Here is a 19,619-nt window from a genome sequence, read left to right as displayed (position 1 = left end):
TAGAGTAGAGTAGAGTAGAGTAGAGTAGCCAGACCCAAGTCCCATTCTTTGTATATTTTAGTCTCCGGGCCTTTGATCATCTTAGTTGCTCTTCTCTGTTGTTTTTTTTTCAATCAATGCATTTTTGTTTTCTATATATACTGTTTCCTTTATGCCTTCTCTTTACCTGAGAATAATCCGTAGATATTCAATTCCATCTGCCTCTTCGCATTTAATGGAAAGGATCATATTCCCCAGGCTGCTGGCTGTGCAGTAAAAATTTAAATGATCCTAAAGATAGAAAGAGTGTGTTAAAGAGGATCAGAGAAAAAACCCCAAAGACTCTAAACTTAGTGAGTTAACTTGTTCTCCCTGCCTTCTATGGTTTCATTGTTGATCTTTGGCTCATTTTTAGCACCCAAAGGTAATCACAAGTGACTCATCCATAGTTTATAAACACCTTGCAAATTCTTTGGGGCTACAAGAAACATTTATACACATAACATTCTGCGATTTTGGGGTTGGGGCCCCGCCATGCAATGCTAGGGATTGCAGATCTTAGAACGCACTGAGCATAATAAGATTGATGGGCAGGTAAGACCAGCCCCAACTTGGAAAAGTACAGATCGTCTTTGACTTACGACCGAAATTTGGATCTGAATTTCCATTGCTAAGCAAGGCAATTGTTAATTGAGTCAGAGCTGATTTTAAGATCATTTTGCCACTGCTGTTAATCAAACCACGGCAGTTGTTAAGTGAATCATCAGGTCGTTAAGCGAACCTGGCTTCCCCCATTGAATTTACTTGTTGGAAGCTGGGGAGGTGATAAATTGTGATCACGTGACCCTGAGATGCTGCAACCATCAAAAATACATGCCTGTTGCCAAGCATCTAAATTTTGATCACGTGGCCGTGGGAATGCTGCAATGGTCATAAGGGTGAAGACCAAGTCGTTACTTTTTTTCAGTGCCATGGTAAGTTTGAACAGTCACTAAAACAAGAGTAAGCCAAGGACTATTTGTAACTTTCTTCTACATCCAACTTTATTTGCCCCATCCCTAAGTAGGCCATCACAAGCACAGAGACAACAGATCACACCAATCCTATTGGACCTTCTTTCCCTCCCTCCCTTCCTCCCTCCCTCCCTCCCTCCCTTCTTCCTTCCTTCCTTCCCTCCCTCTCTTCTCTCCTTCCTTCCTTCCTTCCTTCCTTCCTTCCTTCCTTCCTTCCTTCCTTCCTTCCTTCCTTCCTTCCTTCCTTCCTTCCTATAATAACAGAATAAAAGAGTTGGAAGGGACCTTGAAGGTCTTCTAGTCCAGCCCCCTGCTCAAGCAGGAGACCTTATACCCTTCTGGACAATGGCTGTCCAATCTCTTCTTAAAAACCTCCAGTGATGGAGCACCCACAATTTTTGACAGCAAGCCATTCTACCGGTTAATTCTTCTAACTGTCCGGAAATTTCTCCTTAGTTCTAGGTTGCTTCTCTCCTTGATTAGTTCCCATCCATCGCTTCTTCTCCTGCCTTCAGGTGCTTTAATCCTTCCTTCCTTTTTTCCTCAGTCTCACCTATCTCCCTTCTTCCTCTTCCCCCTTTTTTCTTTTCTTCCTCTTTTTTTTTCTTTTCCTTCTTCACATACACTCGCCTTTTTCTCTCTGCTCCCTGACATCAACCTAAATACGTTTTCATCAGTTCCCTTTTCATTTTAAAAGATTTTGGGAGCTCTTCAGCGCATTGGTCTCTTTCACCAATGTTCCAGCAGACAGAAATGGGGCCAGATATCTATTTTTATTTTAATAGCTGCACAGTGCTGAATTTTATGGACCTTCTGAGATGTGAATCCAGGATCTACCTCTCAGATACATCCGCAAAGAACACAGGAGAATTAAGCTGGGCAACACAGAGAATATTTAATATTTAACCCAGCATTCTGTGTCCCTTGGGTAGGGACTGACCTACCCAAGAGAGATGAAAGAAAGTCTATCATAACCCACATATATAACAGGCATGCTGCCTCTGGGACAAGAGACCATCTTCTCTAAACTAGTAGCTCGCCATGGACAGTTCTTCTTTAAACCAGATAAATTGGTGGCCATCGCTGAATTTGGTGGCCGCTGTTTAACATAGGGGTGGGCAATTAATTTTCCCAAGGGGTCACATTGGAAACTGGGGCTGTTGTGGAGGGCCCAACCAATAGGGCTGTGAAGGTGCATAGGCAAGGATGCCTGCACATATGTACATTGGGGGGAAAAAGTAGCAGTCTTCTTCAAAATAAAAGAAATTCATTTGGGCTGGAGAGAAACAGCCAAAGGGCCAGATGCGGCTCAGAGGTCATAAAATGCCCAGCTCTGGTTTAATACTATGTTGAAATTTCATTCCCCTCCTTCCACAATTTCCTTTCCCCAAAATTTCCTTTTATTAATGTTCTTTCTGTCCCCCCCCCCACCCTTCTAGTTGTGTACTCCAAATAACAATGCATTGAACATGTTGCCTAGCTGGAAAATAGAATGTTTGCAAGGAAACAACGAAGCTCAGAGAGCACCGGGGCTCCACAGTTCTAAAGATATACTGTAGTCTTCTCTAGGTGTGTAGTAACATGAATCTTCCCACATTAAGGTTAAATGGATAACCCTGAGTAAATTTTAATGGATGACCCTGAATTTTTATACTATGAGAGTACATGGGTAGAAAACTCCCTATGGCAGTTAGTTTCCAGACTGAGCACAGTTCTACAAGTCTTTCCTTGTGGGTAAGGAGTCCCTGAGGATTTTATTCCATGCTCTTCTCCATTTCAAAGTCATTGAGCCAATGCTGTCCAAAGATATTTCCCTGGTCCTGGGGCCAGCATGATGTCACAGAGCGCTGTTACCTTCCCATGGAAGTGGTACCTATTTATCTACTCCCATTTGCATGCTTTCTAACTGTTAGATGACCAGGAACTGGAGCGAGGATGGGAACTCATCCAGTCATGTGGCACTCGAGTCTTGAACCTGGGCTGCTGATAAGTTCAGCATCTTAACTGCACCGCCCCTTATGGGAGAGCTTGTCTACTCCTCCACTATATGCATCTTTTCTGTCTTTCCAATATACACTTAAGGTATAGGGAACAGGACCGTCTACAAATTAACAGTTAATGATTAAAATTTGAGAGCCCTGGTAATGCAGTGGTTAGAATGCAGTATTGCAGGGTAACTCTGCCCATAGCCGGGAGTTCGATCCTGATCGGCTCAAGGTTGACTCAACCTTCTATCTTTTTGAGGTTGGTAAAATGAGGAGCCAAATTGTTAGGGGCAAGATGCTGACTCTGTAAAGCGTTCAGAGAGGGCTATAAAGCATTATAAGCAGTATATAAGTCTAAGTGCTATTGCTATTATGATGGTTACCAAGTTTTTTTAGTACAAGAGAATAGTTCATATTTATCCAGAATCTGGAAGCTCGGTGTTTTTTGAATATTCAGTAATGTCAGCCCTTAAAGCTGGTCCAGACAAAGTGTCAAAATCTTGAATACTAACATTATCTTCTTTGCAAATTTCTTAAGAGGTAAAGGCTGATTTAATCTGATTCTGGACAAGACTGAACTACAGGTAGTCCTTGACTTACAACAGTTCATTTAGTGACTGTTCAAAGTTACAACAGCACTGAAAAAAGCGACTTATAAGCAGTTTTCACACGACTGTTGCAGCTTGGTCACACAATCAAAATTCGGAAACTTGGCAACTGGCTCATATTTATGACTGTTGCAATGTCCTGGAATCATGTGATCTCCTTTTGTGACCTTCTGACAAGAATCTGGAAAGCCAGATTCATTTAACAACCATGTTACTAACTTAACAACTGCAGCGACTCACTTAACAAATGTGGCAAGGAAGGTCATAGAATGAGGCAAAACTCACTTAGCAAATGTCTAACTTAGCAACAGGAATTCTACGCTTAGTTGTGGTCATAAGTTGAGAACTATTTCTATTCTTCCATACTAAACAACTTTTGGTAATCATCATAAATGAGATTTTAATCATTAGCTGATTACTTACACCGCACAGGGATTGATGGGTAAGTATAGGTTGCAGATGGCAGCAGGCAGGCCAATGCATACACCACCCAAATCCCAAATGTGTGTTGTGCAGAGGTATGCGTCCTGCTTGCTGACTGGTTGATCCAACTTCCTGTTCTGTGCTTTGCTGTTTGACTGTCCCCCCATCAACAATGTTACATTTGCAGAAATATAAATGGAACACCTTTGCAACCTTCCCTGAATGACAGATTGAACCGCCTTGAGGAGGGTCCGCAAGATTGTCTAGTAATAGTAATAGTAATAGTACCGAAGCAGAACATCCAGATTCAGTCACAGTTTTGTTCCATATAGTATTAACCTTGTGAATTCTAAAGCTTCCTCCTTCCGTTATGTATTCAAGATGGACAGCGATTAGTATTTATATGTTATTTATATCTAAGGGTATAGGTCTATATGTATGTTGTATATAGTATGCTTTTAAATGTGTGTGATGTATGTGTACACTAGAGAGCAAGCAACTAAATTTCATTTTTAAAGTGTGCTGTTGTGCCCACAGGAAAAAGTGAACAATAAAGATTACCATTCATTCATTCATTCATTCATTCTGCAAATATTCCCTGACATGCAATGCCACAGAAGTTTGCTCAACCCTTTAAGCTCCGCATAACCATGTGTGTAATGGAGCACACACCTCCTTTCCCACTAACCTTTCCTAAGAAATGTTTCCGATATGCCTTGGCTTCACCTTTGTACTCCAGTTTGTAGCCGTAAGTGCTGGGGCTGAGCAGTTCCTCCTCTTCATCACAGATGCTGCTTTCGGAGGAAGTGGGGGTGCTGAGGTTCTCGGGGTCTTCAATCCAGTATCCCCCAAATTGAGGCAAGATGATTAAAGGGTAGGGACTCCCTTTTTCTAAAATCTGTTTGGAGAGGGAAAGAAATGGTTATCAGATGCCACTTTAGGACAATGTGCTTGGCTTGTCACAGCTACCTTGGTCTGACGCAGGAGGCCATTGAATGAAATGCAAATGTTGATTCCATAAATCAGTATTTCTCAACTTTGGCAACTTTCAGCTGCGTGGACCTCAAGTCCCAGCTGAATCATGCTGGCTGGGGAATTCTGGGAGTTGAAGTCTATCTATCTTAAAATTATCAAGGTTGAGAAACACTCCTGTAAATATTTCAGGGCAGATTCGATTCTCAGGCTTGTGTGTAAATATGGACACAGAAGAAATGTTCAACTCCATTTTCAGGCTTTGTTGTGTTATAGTTGTTCCAACCCATTCTAAAGTAAGTCACATTAAAATGCCATCTTACACTCTTTACACTCGCTATCCCAACAGGTTAAAAAAAAGTGATGTCTCAAATGCCACACAACTCTGTTGCAACCACATTCTCAAGATATGAATCAAAGGATTTAACAAAAGACTTCTGAATGTGGCGTTAATCCTGGAGAAAAGATAGGTCTGGTCAGAAACCTCCAGAGTTCATGTTTCCAGTCTCTGGATCTTTGATTAAAATTGCTTCTGTATGTGCAGACTGCAAAGATATTTATTCTGAATATCCCCAACCTGGTGCCAACCACATATTTTTTTTGCTTATACCTGATTATTAGGAATCGTAGTGAGAACACATCAAAACACATTTAGATTGTGTGATGTTGAAGAATAGTGGCCTTAGAATCCAATCTGAATCAATCACCAGGACCAAAGCTTTATTCTTCCAAGCTTGTACTGGAGCCCATCATCCGAGAACTTCTCCCCCCCTCTCTCTCTCTCCCTCTCCCTCACCCTCTCTCTCCCTCCTTCCCTCTTTCCCTCTCTCTCCCTCTCCCTCCCTCTCCCTTCCTCTCCCTCTCTCCTCTCTCTCTCCCTCCCTCTCCCTCACCCTCTCTCTCCCTCTTTCCCTCTCTCTCCCTCTCCCTTCCTCTCCCTCTCTCTCCTCTCTCTCTCTCCCTCTCCCTCTCCCTTCCTCTCCCTCTCCATCTCCCTCTCCCTCTCTCTCCCTCCCTCCCTCTCCAGAATATGTGAACTGAGCTTTTCTACAGGTTATATTTATAGTATATGGTTCCTGGTTGTATGTAACTTTTAGTTGTTAATTAGGATGTTGATGTCTGGCTATTATTATTACTGTGTTTTCCCAAAAATAAGACCCAAAAGAAAAATAAGCCCGAGCATGATTTTTTAAGACACTCATAATATAAGCTCCACCCAAAAAATAAGCCCCAGTTCAGATAGTCAGCCAAATGGACCCATTTAGCACTGTATTTCCCTGAAAATAAGACCTAATGTGTCTTTTGGAGCAAAAATTAATATAAGATCTGGTCTTATTTTGGTGGAAACACAGTAATTGTTGTTTCTTTCTGCTACCATATTCTCATTCCTAAGTACCCACCCACCTGCCTATTATCTACTTAGGAGCTGATGTGCAGCAGACAAAGGAAGCAATAACTAATGACTTAAAACCAGCCATCAACTCCCTAATTACCAACTAAAAGCTACACACCAGAAACCATATAAATACAAAGTGTAGAACAGCCCAGTACACATATTTTGGAGAGTGAAGTTTCCTGATGATGGGCTCCAGCACCAGCTCAAAAGCTTGGAAGAATAAACCTTTGATCCAGGTGACCGACTCAGACTGGATCTTGCAACATTCTCTTGGGACACTTATATTTACCTTCATTTCCAATAGTTGCCTCACTTCTTTAAAGCATTCTTAACATTCTTTAATGTTTATTTTTAGCATTCATACGCCTGTAGCTTTTTCAGCTGAAGGCATTTTCCAATTTATACAAAACCAATTTATATATAGTAGAGCAGCAGAAGCATCAGGAGCTGGGGTGGGGAGGGATTTTTTTAAAAAAAGGCACGAGAGTAGCCCCAAATGTGCCATATTAAAAAAAAAAAAGCAGCACACATGGCAAAGGTGTGGCTTTTCAATTGCAAGGTTGTTACCTTGAGATTTTTGATCCCCATTTAAAGGTGACTTCAGCATGAAAATAGCTCACCAGCTTGGCTTTAAACTTTTCAATAGCTTTCTTTTAGTAATCTTTCTAATGGCTCCCCCCACCCTTGAATACATACCTCATCAATGCTGGAATAGGGGATATAGTCCTCCTGGAAGATATTAAAAAACACACAGAAGAAAATGTCACCCTCAGTTCTATTTCAAACACCATTTAAGGTAATAAAAGCAGCTTTGTTTCTTTTGGAAATATAACTCATATTGCTTTCGAAAAATTCAATTTCTTTGAAAGTGAAATTAGTACATGCTTGATAGCTTCCTTCCTTCCTTCCTTCCTTCCTTCCTTCCTTCCTTCCTTCCTTCCTTCCTTCCTTCCTTCCTTCCTTCCTCTTTCTCTTTTTGTTCAATTGCTTCTGTTCCTCTTTTTTTGTTGTTCTCTCTGGGTTTTCCACATACTATTCCTTTTTTTCCCCTATCTTTCCAAACCTCCTAGCAATTTGAACTCAAGGCAGAGTTGGTGTTAGGTCTCCTACGTGCATGATGGAGAGCCAACCCAATATATAAAGGAAATAAAGCATTTAAAAAGGGGAAAAATATATAGGCTCATGGAACAAAGCTGGATTAGAGGTCTAGTTCTTTAATTTATCACTGGTATTTCAGTCAAAGACCCAGTTTTGATACAGTCCTCAATTTGTGATCACCACTGAGGCTGAATTTCCATGGCTAAGCAAAGTGGCAGTTAACAGAGTTGTGCCCGAAAGTTTACCACTTTCTTTGCCATGATTGTTAAGCAAGTCATTGCAGTTCTTAAGTGAAACAGTTGTTTAGTGAATCTGGCTTCCCACATTAACTTTGCTTGGTGGAAGCCTGCTAGAAGGTCTCAAATGGCAATCACATGACCTCCAGGACATCGCAACCATCATAAACACACCTGGTGCTAAGCGCACAAATTTTGATCACACGACTATGGAGATGCTGCAGTCATAAGTGTGAGGACTGGCCATAGTTCACTTTTTTTCAGTACCATCATCATTTTGAACAATTGCTAAACAAATGGTCGAGGGCTCAGGGGCTGCCACAAAGAAGAGGGAATCAAGCTATTCTCCAAAGCGCCTGAAGGCAGGACAAGATGCAACGATGGAAACTAATCAAGGAGAGAAGCAACCTACAACTAAAGAGAAACTTCCTGACAGTTAGAACAATTAGCCAGTGGAACAACCTGCCTCCAGAAGCGGTGAATGCTCCAACACTGGAAGTTTTTAAGAAGAAACTGGATGGCCATTTGTCCAAAATGGTATAGGGTTTCCTGCCTGAGCAGGGGGTTGGAGCACTCACAGCTTCTGGAGACAGGTTGTTCCACTGATTAATTGTTCTAACTGTCAGGAAATTTCTCCTTAGTTTTAGGTTGCTTCTCTCTTTGATCAGTTTCCGTTGTTTCTTGTCCTGCCTTCAGGCGCTTTGGAGAATAGCTTGACTCCCTCTTCTTTGTGGCTGCCCCTGAGATACTGGAACACTGCTATCATGTCTCCCCTCCTCCTTCTCTTCATTAGATTAGACATACCCAATTCCAGCAACCGTTCCTTATATGTTTTAGCTTCCAGTCCCCCGATCATCTTTGTTGCTCTTCTCTGTACTTTCTAGAGTCTCAACATCTTTTTTACATCGTGGTGACCAAAACTGGATGCAGTATTCCAAGTGTAGCCTTACCAAGGCATTATAAGGTGGTATTAATACTTCACATGATATTGATTCTATCCCTCTGTTAATGCAGCCTAGCACTGTGTTGGCTTTTTTGGCAGCTGCAGCACACAGCTGGCTCCTATTTAAGTGATTGTCCACTAGGACTCCGAGATCCCTCTCACAGTTATTACTATTGAGCCAGGTAACACCTATATATACCTGTACGTTTGGTTTTTCTTGCCTAAATGTAGAACCTTACATTTTTCACCATTGAATTTCATTTTGTTAGCTAGCACCCAACGTTCAAGTCTGTCAAGATCTTTCTGTATCTTAAGCCTGTCTTCTGGAATGTTGGCTATTCCTGCCAGCTTGGTGTCATCTGCAAATTTGCTGAGTTTCCCATCCCTCATCCAAAATTTGGAATCCTAGGATCCTGACTGCAATTCTGTATTTTGCTCTGCAACTTTCCTCCTCCAGAAAGATTGTGGGGTAGTTAAAAAAGCTTTGCAATAACTCTGACCTTGTTTTTCTGGCCTCCCCCCTTCTGTTCTTCTGATTTTGGACCCTGTTTGGATGAATAAAAAGTAGTTAAAGACAAAAAAACTCAAAATACCTACAAAGCATCTGCTTAGATTTGGTCTCACCATATAAGTCTATTTCTCCTTCTTTCTAGGGCAGGGGTTCCCAACCTGTGGGCAACGGCCTACCACCAGTCTGTGGCCTATGCACAACTGGGCCGTGTGAGTGGCTGGCTAGTATGCACACATTTGCACATGCACACAGCCCTACTCACACAAGCACATGGGTCTCGAACACAGGCTTGCTAACTTCCTACCCAGCATTCCTAACCATGCAAGCCACCGTGCTCCTGGTCAGGTAAATGAAACTGGGAAAAGACAGTCCTTCAAACAAACTAACCTTAAGCCATTTTAACTCTTGCAGAAGCACAAGACATTATTAAAGCAAAACTCCAAACAACATTTATATGCTATTTTCTCCCACTGACAAAGCTTAACACATCTGAGACACCTGGGGCTCTTCACTGAACAGTGGAATGGGAGGGTGGAGGAAGCAAGGAATACAGTACACCAGCAATAGAGTGAAGCTGAGCGCTTGCTTTCCTCTGCTGTCATCTGCCCAACCAATAGTGGATATTTAAGGCATGCTGTTTTTGAGGCAGGGATCAAGAATAGCGTATGTTGATTGCCTCAACCCTCCAAAATATCTAATTCCCCTTCTCAGTGAAAGAGCAAGAATCTAGTTAAAACAGGGGTACTCAACCCCCGGCGGCAGCCCACTACTGGGCCACAGCCTGTTCAAAACTGGGCTGCAGGAGAGATGGGCAAGTGCATGCGCGTGAAGCTCCACTCGTGTGAACAGCGGACAGGCATGCATGCCCTCGCACGAACCTCCACTTGGACAAGCAGAAGTTGCTTGCACTTGCACGCAAAGCTCTATTTGCGTGCAGTGGAACATCACATGCATGCACAAGTGCCCTCCAGTCAAGCACCCTCCACTTACAGAAATGGAACCTCACACATGAATACAAGCACCCTCCAATCATGTGCAAAGCTCCATTCGCACGAGTGGAGGACCCATGCAACCGCCACTCCCTCAAATGGAGCTGCGCACATACATATCTGCCACTCACGCGTCCCCCCCAAGCTAAAAAGGTTGAGGACTGCTGAGTTAGAAGACATACGCTGTTTCACTTACCTGCATTTTTTCAAGCATTTCAAAGAATTCTGCAGACTGGGGGGGGGGGTGGAGAGAGAGAGAGAAAAAAAATGCAAGAAATGAATATCAGCTTGAAATGACCACTCCAAATATAGATGATATAAAGTTTTACATTTTTCATTTAAAAAACTAATCAGTGGATATGAAAACCAGTGGCTATGAAGACCCTGGAATCTATCTGATGGGCTGTCACAGAGAGGAGGGGGTCAACCTATTTTCCAAAGCATCTGAAGGCCCGGCAAGGAATAACGGATGGATGGAAACTGATCAAGGAGAGATTTAACCTAGAAATAAGGAGAAATTTTCTGACAGTGAGAACAATCAACCATTGGAACAGTTTGCCTTCAGAAGTTGTGGGAGCTTCAACACTGGAAGCTTTCAAGAAGAGACTGGACTGCCATCTGTCAGAAATGGTGTAGGGTCTCCTGCTTGAGTGGGGGATTGGACTAGATGACTTACAAAGTCCCTTCCAACTATTCTATTCTATTTTATTCTGTTCCTGTTCCTGTTCCTGTTCCTGTTCTCTGTTCTCTGTCCTGTCCTGTCCTGTCCTGTCCTATTCCTATTCCTATTCCTATTCCTATTCCTATTCCTATTCCTATTCCTATTCTGTTCTGTTTTGTTCTGTTCTGTTCTATTCTAATTCCATTCCATTCCATTCGTGATCTGAAAAATGTTGACAGCTCAGCATCTGGGCAAGCAAGTATAGATAGTTAGAACCATTTATTTAGTGACTATTTGAACTTAGGATGGCATTGAAAAAGTGATCTTTGACCAGTTTTCACACTTATGACCACTGCAGCATCCCCATGGTCGTGTGATCAAAGTTCAGGTGCTTGGTAATTAGTGTGTATTTATGATAGTTGCACTGTTCCAGCGTCATGTAATCATCATTTATAACCTTCCCAGCTGGTTTCCAACAAGCAAAATCAATAGCGAAGCCAGATTCACTTAACAATTGCATGTTTCACTTAACAGCTGCAGTGATTCGCTTAACAACTGTGGCAAAGACGGTCATAACATTGGGCACAATTCACTTTACAACTATCTTGCTTAGCAAGGGAAATTCTGGCCTCAGTTGTGGTTGTAGAGTCAAGGATTACCTCTACATAATTGATCCAACCAAAGCTTTCATAGTGAGATCTATCCTGTGTTTACTGAAATTATACCTACTTGATTCTCCCTCCTGGCACTGCAAGTATTATGCCAAAAGGCCAATATGTTGGTTGGTTGACTGATAGATTTGGCAGCTGATGCTCAGAGAAGGGGCGTTGGTCTTACCTGAACGCCTTTTCTCAGTACGGAGATGGATAATCCACGGATGGTTTTCTCTGTCTGCCTGCTCTTGAGACCAAGTAGCCAAAACTTGACACGCCCCCACTTCCTGTGGAGTCCATTCTTAACGAGGGCGAATTGGCTGATGATTGACGAGGTATTGGCTCTCAGCTCCCTACTAGCGGCCTGCTGGCCTTGGGGTGGGTGTGGATTATCCATCTCCGTACTGAGAAAAGGCGTTCAGGTAAGACCAACGCCCCTTCTCCAGTACAGGAGATGGATAATCCACGGATGGGACGTACCAAAGCCTCACTGTCCCAAGGGGTGGGAAACAGATAAGGCCGGTAGATTGATCTCTGAGACAACTTGCTGGAGGACCCTCCTACCAAAGGAGGCGTCCGCCGATGCAAAGCAGTCTATCTTGTAGTGTCGTATAAACGGGGAAGGCGAGGACCATGTCGTGGCCCTGCAAACTTCCTCGATTGACGCCTGGGTAGCCCATGCCGCCGAAGTTGCAGCGCTTCGGGTGGAATGGGCTGTGAGATGACTTGGGGGCGGCAGGGATGATACATTGTAAGCTTCTGCGATACAGCTTCGGATCCACCTTCCAATGGTGCCCGCGGAAACTTTCCGCCCCAAGGTGCCCGCTTGGAAGGACACAAATAGGGCCTCCGATTTGCAGAAGGGTTCTGTACGCTTTATATAACGCCGCAAGGCTCTGCAGACGTCCAATGTATGCCACTGCCGCTCCCGATCATGTGTTGGATTTGGACAGAAGTTTCGGAGAATTACTTCCTGTGTCCTGTGAAAGAGTGAATTCACCTTCGGTATGAAGGAAGGATCTACCCTAAGGACCACCCTGTCCTTGTGGAAAATGCATAGGTCGTTTATGACTGACAGTGCGGCCAGTTCTGAAATTCGTCTGGCCAATGTGATGGCAATCAGGAACGCCACCTTTAGCGACAGGTGTCACAAGGAAACGGTCGCCAATGGTTCAAATGGTGACCGAATGAGCCGCGAGAAGGACTCACGGTAGTTCCCAGGACCGAATGAGCACGTGAAGGACTCGCGGTAGTTCCCAGTGAACTACTGGAAGTCTGGTGTTATAGGCGCCCTTGATAAAGGCGCGGATCCTGGGGTGGTGAGCTAAGGGAACCGAATCCGTGCAGGTGAGGAGGGTGGACAAGGCCGCCACTTGCCTGCGGATGGTCGCGGGGGCGAGGCCTCTGTCTAGTCCCTCCAAGAGGTAATCTACTATCTGAGGGATGTAAAGTTTGTGTAAGTCAAACTGCCGTTCCCTGCACCAAAGGCAAAAATTTTTTCAAGTGGAGTCGTAAATGCGGTTTGTTGCCGGACGGTGTGAAGCTTGAATTATGGTAATGGCCCCGGGAGAGAATAGTTCCTATGCCATTATCTGGCGCTCAAGTGCCAGGCGGTCAGTTGTAACCATTGGGGTTCCGGGTGACTGATGGTTCCCTGGTGTAGGGACACTTGATGAGGGGGAATGTTCCATGGGGGCGACTGAGACAGGTTCATCAGGTCGGCGAACCACGGTCTCTGTGGCCAATATGGTGCTACTAGGATCACTTCTGCCCGCTCCTGAATCAGCTTTCGGATGACCGCCGGTATGAGTGGTAGTGGGGGAAAGGCATAAAGCAGACCCTGAGGCCACTGAGTTCTCAGAGCGTCCGTCCCCTCTGCTCGCGGGTTGAAGTAACGAGAGTAAAATCTGGGGAGCTGGGCAGTGTCTGATGATGCGAACAGATCGAGGATCGGGTACCCGAACTTGCGGGAGATGTCTAGGAACAAGTTCGGGTGTAGCCCCCACTCCGAAGGGTCCACTGTGGTGCGGCTTAGGAAGTCCGCTTGCTGGTTGTTGACCCCCGATATGTGTTCCGCTTTTAGTGACTTCAGATTGGGCTCTACCCAGCTGAATAGGAGTCGTGACTCTGTCATCAGGGTTTTTGATCTGGTCCCCCCCCTGCCGATTGATGTGCGCCTTGGCTGCTACGTTGTCTGTTAGGACTAGAACATGGTGGCCTCTGATTCTGTCTTTGAATTGTTGCAAGGCTAGGTGGATAGCCCTGAGTTCTAGCCAGTTGATGTTGTTTCTCAGATCCGTGGCGGACCAATGTCCCTGTACAAACTGGGAGTCCAGATGGGCTCCCCAACCATACAGACTGGCGTCTGTAGTGATGGTAACTCTGACTGGTTCCTTGAAGGGTGACCCCTTGGTCACGGCCCGAGAGCACCACCAGCGTAGCACCCTGCGGATTTGTGCCGTGACCCTGACTAGGTGGTTGGATGCGCTGGTGTTCTGCCATTGGTAAGGGAGCAGAAACCATTGTAGTTCCCGTAGGTGGAGCCTGGCCCAGGGTACAATGGCTATGGCCGATACCATCTTGCCCAATAATTGGGAAAGTGTGAGTATCGGAACTGAACGTTGCCTGTGAACCCAGCGAGCCAGTTCCCTGATGCCGGCCACCCGGTCTTGGGAGAGATAGACCATACAGTTGGTTGTGTCTATCATGGCCCCCAGATGCAGCAGCCTGGACGAGGGAACTGTCTGGCTCTTCTGAAAGTTTACTGAGAATCCGTGTAATTGGAGGACGCGAATGACGGTCCTTACGTCCGCCTGAGCTGTCTGTAGGGATGTTGCTTGGATTAGTATGTCGTCTAGGTAACATTGGACGCGTATTGGGATTTTTCTCAGTTTGGCGGCTACCGCTGCTAGTATCTTGGTAAATACCCTGGGTGCCGAAGATAGACCGAAGGGGAGAGCTCTGTATTGGAAGTGTTTTCCCCCGTAACAGAAACGTAGGAACCGGCGGTGGTTTGGGTGGATGGGGATGTGAATGTAGGCTTCCGTGAGGTCTATCGATGCCAGGAAGTCTCCTTCTCTGATGCTTCCCAGGATGGACTGAAGGGATTGCATCTTGAATTTTTTGTATGTGATGTAGCGGTTGAGGTTTTTGAGGTCCAGGATTGCCCTCCATCCTCCTGAAGTCTTTGGAACCACGAAGAGGATGGAGTAAAATCCTCTGCCTCTGTATTCCACTGGGACCGGTTCTATGGCTTGAATGTCCAACAGGTGTTGGATGGCCTCCTGCATGAGTTTGCGTTTGGTGGGGTTCCTGGAGACCGAGCAGTTGATGAGTCGGTCTGGGTGTGTGACCAGGAACTCCAGGGACAGCCCGGACTGGATGGTTTGTAGTACCCAGTTGTCCGTGGAGGTCTGCTCCCACTGGTGGAAGAAGTGAGCTAGTCTTCCTCCAATGGGTAGGTCTATGTAGGAGTCATTTTGTCTTCCAGTACAGATGACCCGTTCCACGAAAGAGTCGTCTCGACTGGTTTTGTTGTCTGGGCTGGAACCCCGGTCTGTCGTAGGGGCGGCCGTACGGTTTGTTCTGCCTGGGAGTGAATGGCTTGGGTGCCTGACTGATAGGTGTGGTTGTCGGTTGACGAAAGGACTGCCTACGAAAGTAAGGTGTGGTACGTTTGTCTGACCTTTTGTTCAAGTGTGCCATGACCTTCCGCTTGTCTTTGTTCTCTACAAGATAGGGGTCCAAGGCCTCCCCAAACAGACCGTTGCTTGAGTAAGGGGCGGTCGCTAGCCTCCACTTAGCCTTGGTGTCAGCTTGCCAGTGTTTTAGCCATAGCATTCTCCTGGCAATTATGTTGGATGCTATGGATCTGGATGAAAAAATGGCCGATTGGAACGTTGCGTCTGCAGAGTATTCCGTGGCTGCTACCATCTTAGCCAGGTCCTGGTGTGTTCGTATGTCCTCCATAGGAACTATGGTTTGTAGTTGTTGCAACCAGATGAGGGTGGCACGGACAAAAAAGGAGGCCGAGGTGGCTGCTTTGATGGCCCATGCCGCTGTCTGGTGGGTTTTGCGAAAGGCTTGTTCCCACTTTTTGTCATCTGCCTTAAGGGCCTCCACTAGGTCCCCAGCCAGGGCTGTCTGGGAGACCAAGGGGGTCCAGGCTTCATCTACTTTAGGTATTTCTAAGGCCTCATTGAGGTCTGTGGCAGTGCTGTATAATTTTTTGTCCATACCACTCACTGATGGGAAGGAAGCGGGAGAGTCCCATGGCTTCTTGATCCCTTTCAGGAAAATGGCGGGGCAAGGTATATGGTGCTGTGTTGTCACCTTTTCTACGAATACGGGTCTGGATGTAGTGGCTGGTGTCGCTTGCGACTGAGAAAACTGATCCGTCCCCATGTCTGCAATGGCTGTGGCCTTGCGTAGTATCGTGAGGAAGCGGTTGTGATTAAATAATCCCCCTGAGGGGGGCTCAGGGGGAAGCTCTTCATCCTCTGACATAGAGATCCCAGGTTGATCCTCCTCTTGTGGTGAAGAATAACCACTCATGGAGGACTGGCCTGGGGAGGCGGGTTCCTGAATGCCTGAGGACTCTGAGGGGAGTTCCGAGTGTGGCATGGCTGAGGTGGAGGGCCCCTGGTCGTGGTGGGCGGAGCGTTGTGCTAGGGCTCGGTCCACCACTTTGGTTAATAGGGCCTCTAGCCGTCCATCTGCCCAGATGTCCCCTATGTCATTACCTTTGGGTGTGGTGACCGCAGGTGGAGAGGTGGACTCAGTGGTTGTGCCTGCCGCCGTGGTTGTTTGTTGGGCTGATGTGGATGGCGAATCCAGTGGTTGCGGTGTTCCTGGAATGGACCACACACTCTGGGTTGATGTGGATGGACCCAATGGTAATTCCATCTCGGTGGCCGCCATTTGAACCAATTCCAATTGGGCCTGCCTCTGCGCTCTGGAGAACTCCTCCAGGGCCTGGTGCCTACGGCTGGCTTGCTTTTCCGCCAACTTGGAGGGCCTCTTGAGCGAGTGTTTTGTCTTCGCTTTGCACTTGCCTGCCGCCTTCTGGTCAGAAGGTGTGTTGCAGCCGTAATTGGGAGATGGAGGGGTCGTGCTCATGGATGAGGCAACGAGGGTCCCTCCATTCCGCTTGAGCAGTCCCAGAAAAACTGAGAAGACGCTCAGGCAGGCAAGTATTGGCGGGAGCAAAATTGGAACAAGTACCAGGACTGTTCCCCTGATCACCCGACCACAACAAAAATATTCTCTCTGGGCTAAGGTCACGGTAGCTGAGGGAGGTACCGAAGGCACGTTTGGAACCACTCTTTGGGTTCCGCCCGGAGGCCTTAGGTGACCAGGCAACGTGCACCAGTAGAAAAAAGAAAAGGGAGGCAAAATATATCAGTGGCGACCTCAAAAGGATCTGTAGGCCTGACTTAATACACAACAAGGTATCAAATGGCGGTCACCTAGAGCGGAATTTATTCTTATTAATATTATTACTATTATACTAATAATAAGGAACAACAACAATAATAATAAAATAATATAATAATAATAATAACAACAACAACAATAATGGTGATGATGATAATAGTGTGTTCTGCGTTTAGGCCTGTTGGCCTTGCAGTCGCTTAATTTTTAGCTTTAATTAATTTTTTATTTTTTTATTTTTTTTAATTTATTTATTTATTTTTATTATTATTATATTTTGTCCTATTATTATATGTGTGTATCGGGGGTGGAGCGCTGGCTGTGTGCTCCTATTCCGCCTCTATCAGTACTTCCAGTTATGATGTGGAGCTTCCTTAAGCTCGGTTTGCCTTCCTCTGGCAAGAGATGGCGGCCGCGGCTCGTTTCTCCCTGAAAACGGGCTTTGCGGATCCCAGGAGGGTTCTCTAGCCCCCGTTTCTTAGTTATAATAATAGTAAAACCAAATGCTTGTTTGCAGCAATGGAGAGCGAATGGATGAAGCAATGAGTCATGCAAAGTGACTGCCTGTTTTGCTGTCATTTATGGATCTGGAGTTTGTGTAGAAGTTTTAATAATAATAATAATAGTAGTAGTAGTAAAGTTGGAAGGGACCTTGGAGGTCATCTAGTCCAACCCCCTTCTCGGGCAGGAAACCCTACACCATTTCGGACAAATGGCTGTCCAGTCTCTTCTTAAAAACTTCCAGTGTTGGAGCATTTATGCTTCTGGAGGCAAGCTGTTCCACTGATTAATTGTTCTCACTGTCAGGAAGTTTCTCCTTAGTTCTAGGTTGCTTCTCTCCTTGATTAGTTTCCACCCGTTGCTTCTTGTCCTGCATTCAGGTGCTTTGGAAAATAGCTTAATTCCATCTTCTTTATGGCAGCCCCTGAGATATTGGAATACTGCTATCATGTCCCCCCTTGTCCTTCTCTTCGTTAAACTAGACATACCCAATTCTCGCAACCGTTCCTTATATGTTTAAGCCTCCAGTCCCCTAATCATCTTTGTTGCTCTTCTCTGTACTCTTTCTAGAGTCTCAACATCTTTTTTACATCGTGGTGACCAAAACTGGATGCAGTATTTCAAGTGTGGCCTTACCAAGGCATTGTAAAGTGGTATTAACACGTCACGTGATCTTGATTCTATCCCTCTGTTAATGCAGCCTAGCACTGTGTTGGCCTTTTTGGCAGCTGCAGCACACTGCTGGCTCATATTTAGGTGATTGTCTACTAGGACTCCGAGGTCCCTCTCACAGTTACTACTACTGAGCATGGTGCCACTTATGCTGTACTTGTGCATTTGGTTTTTCTTGCCTAAATGTAGAACCTTGCTTTTTTCACCATAGAATTTCATTTTGTTAGTTAGTGCCCAGTGTTCAAGTCTGTCCAGATCCTTCTGTATCTTAAGCCTGTCTTCTGGAGTGTTGGCTATTCCTGCCAGCTTGGTGTCGTCTGCAAATTTGATGAGGTCCCCATCTATCCCTTCATCCAAATCGTTGATGAAGATGTTGAAGAGTACTGGGCCAAGAACAGAGCCCTGGGGCACCCCACTACACACTTCCCTCCATATAGATGCAGTTCCATTGAGGACCACTCGCTGAGTACGGCCGGTCAGCCAGCTACGGATCCATCTGGTGGTGGTTCTGTCTATCTGTCTATCTTTTTCTATCTTGTCAAGTAGTAGGTTGTGATCTACTTTATCAAATGCCTTACTGAAGTCCAAGTAAATTATGTCCACAGCATTCCTCTGATCCACTAGTTTTGTCACTTGGTCAAAGAATGCAATAAGATTTCTCTGGCATGATCTATTTTTGACAAACCTATGTTGGCTTTTAGTAATGACTTTGTTTGCCTCTAGGTGTTCGTTAATTCGTTGTTTGATTATCTTTTCCAGGATCTTCCCAGGTATTGAGGTCAGGCTGATAGGTCTGTAATTTCCTGGATCCATTTTTTTTTTCCTTTTTTGAGGATGGGAACTACATCGGCTCTTTTCCAGTCCTCTGGTAGTTCCCCTGTGTTCCAGGATCTTTGAAAAATATAGTTCAGTGGCTCCGATATCACATCTGCCAGTTCCTTGAGAACTCTGGGGTGTAATTCATCTGGTCCTGGCGATTTGAACTCATCTAGGCTGGACAGGTGCTCCCTAACCATTTTCTTGCCTATCTTAACTTGTGTTTCTGTTTTGTTTTTTATGGCACTATTTTTGATAGGTTGGTCTGTTTTTACTCCCTTCCTGTGCTTCGGCTTTTTAAAAAGGAGGGTGGCCGCGGCTCGTTTCCCTCTGAAAATAAGCTCCGCGGCCTCCCAGAAGCTGCTTGTGCCCGGGGATTTAAATTTGGCGCGCTGGTGACGTTTTAAGGGAATCCCAGTCAGGGATTGCCTTTGTTGCCTGAAAGCGGCAACTAAAATGGCGCCCGCGGTTGCCCTGGGCTGCTAGGGAATCTCCGATGATCCGAATTCAAGTTTGAATCCGGACCTGGAGATTGTTATTTTTTTCCCCCAATTTGAGGAAAAAATCCCTTGGAAGGTTGGGGAGAAAAGCTCAGCAAGTGGTCTCTGCTGATGCCTTTTCCCCCCCTTTTCCACCTCCAAAGCTCTGGGGCTGGCTGGGATCCGTGGGGAGTTTCCCCCCCCCACACACCGCCTTTTCCAATTTTAATATAGGATCAGGGATGATCCCA

The 19,619-nt window shown here is 45.4% G+C and overlaps 1 protein-coding gene across 11 annotated transcripts in view; it reads right to left on the bottom strand.

The window, feature by feature from the left end:
* The window catches only part of RAP1GAP2 (RAP1 GTPase activating protein 2), a 325,705-nt gene that overhangs the window by 51,701 nt on the left and 254,385 nt on the right, over window positions 1-19,619 (bottom strand). For all 11 annotated transcript variants that reach the window (XM_039341916.1, XM_039341924.1, XM_039341835.1 and 8 more), the window contains 5 exons: window positions 10,350-10,385; window positions 9,154-9,198; window positions 7,073-7,105; window positions 4,697-4,906; window positions 167-270 (listed from right to left, as the gene is read on the bottom strand). In XM_039341916.1, coding sequence (XP_039197850.1) covers window positions 167-270; window positions 4,697-4,906; window positions 7,073-7,105; window positions 9,154-9,198; window positions 10,350-10,385 — 428 coding nt within the window. The remainder of the gene's footprint in view (window positions 1-166; window positions 271-4,696; window positions 4,907-7,072; window positions 7,106-9,153; window positions 9,199-10,349; window positions 10,386-19,619) is intronic.

Source organism: Crotalus tigris, unplaced genomic scaffold, assembly GCF_016545835.1.
Source record: "Crotalus tigris isolate CLP2741 ecotype Arizona unplaced genomic scaffold, ASM1654583v1 scf7180000017550.10884619, whole genome shotgun sequence".
NCBI lineage: Eukaryota > Metazoa > Chordata > Lepidosauria > Squamata > Viperidae > Crotalus > Crotalus tigris.
Note: the sequence above shows the minus strand (reverse complement) of the source record. Positions and strands in the feature narration are given on the sequence as shown.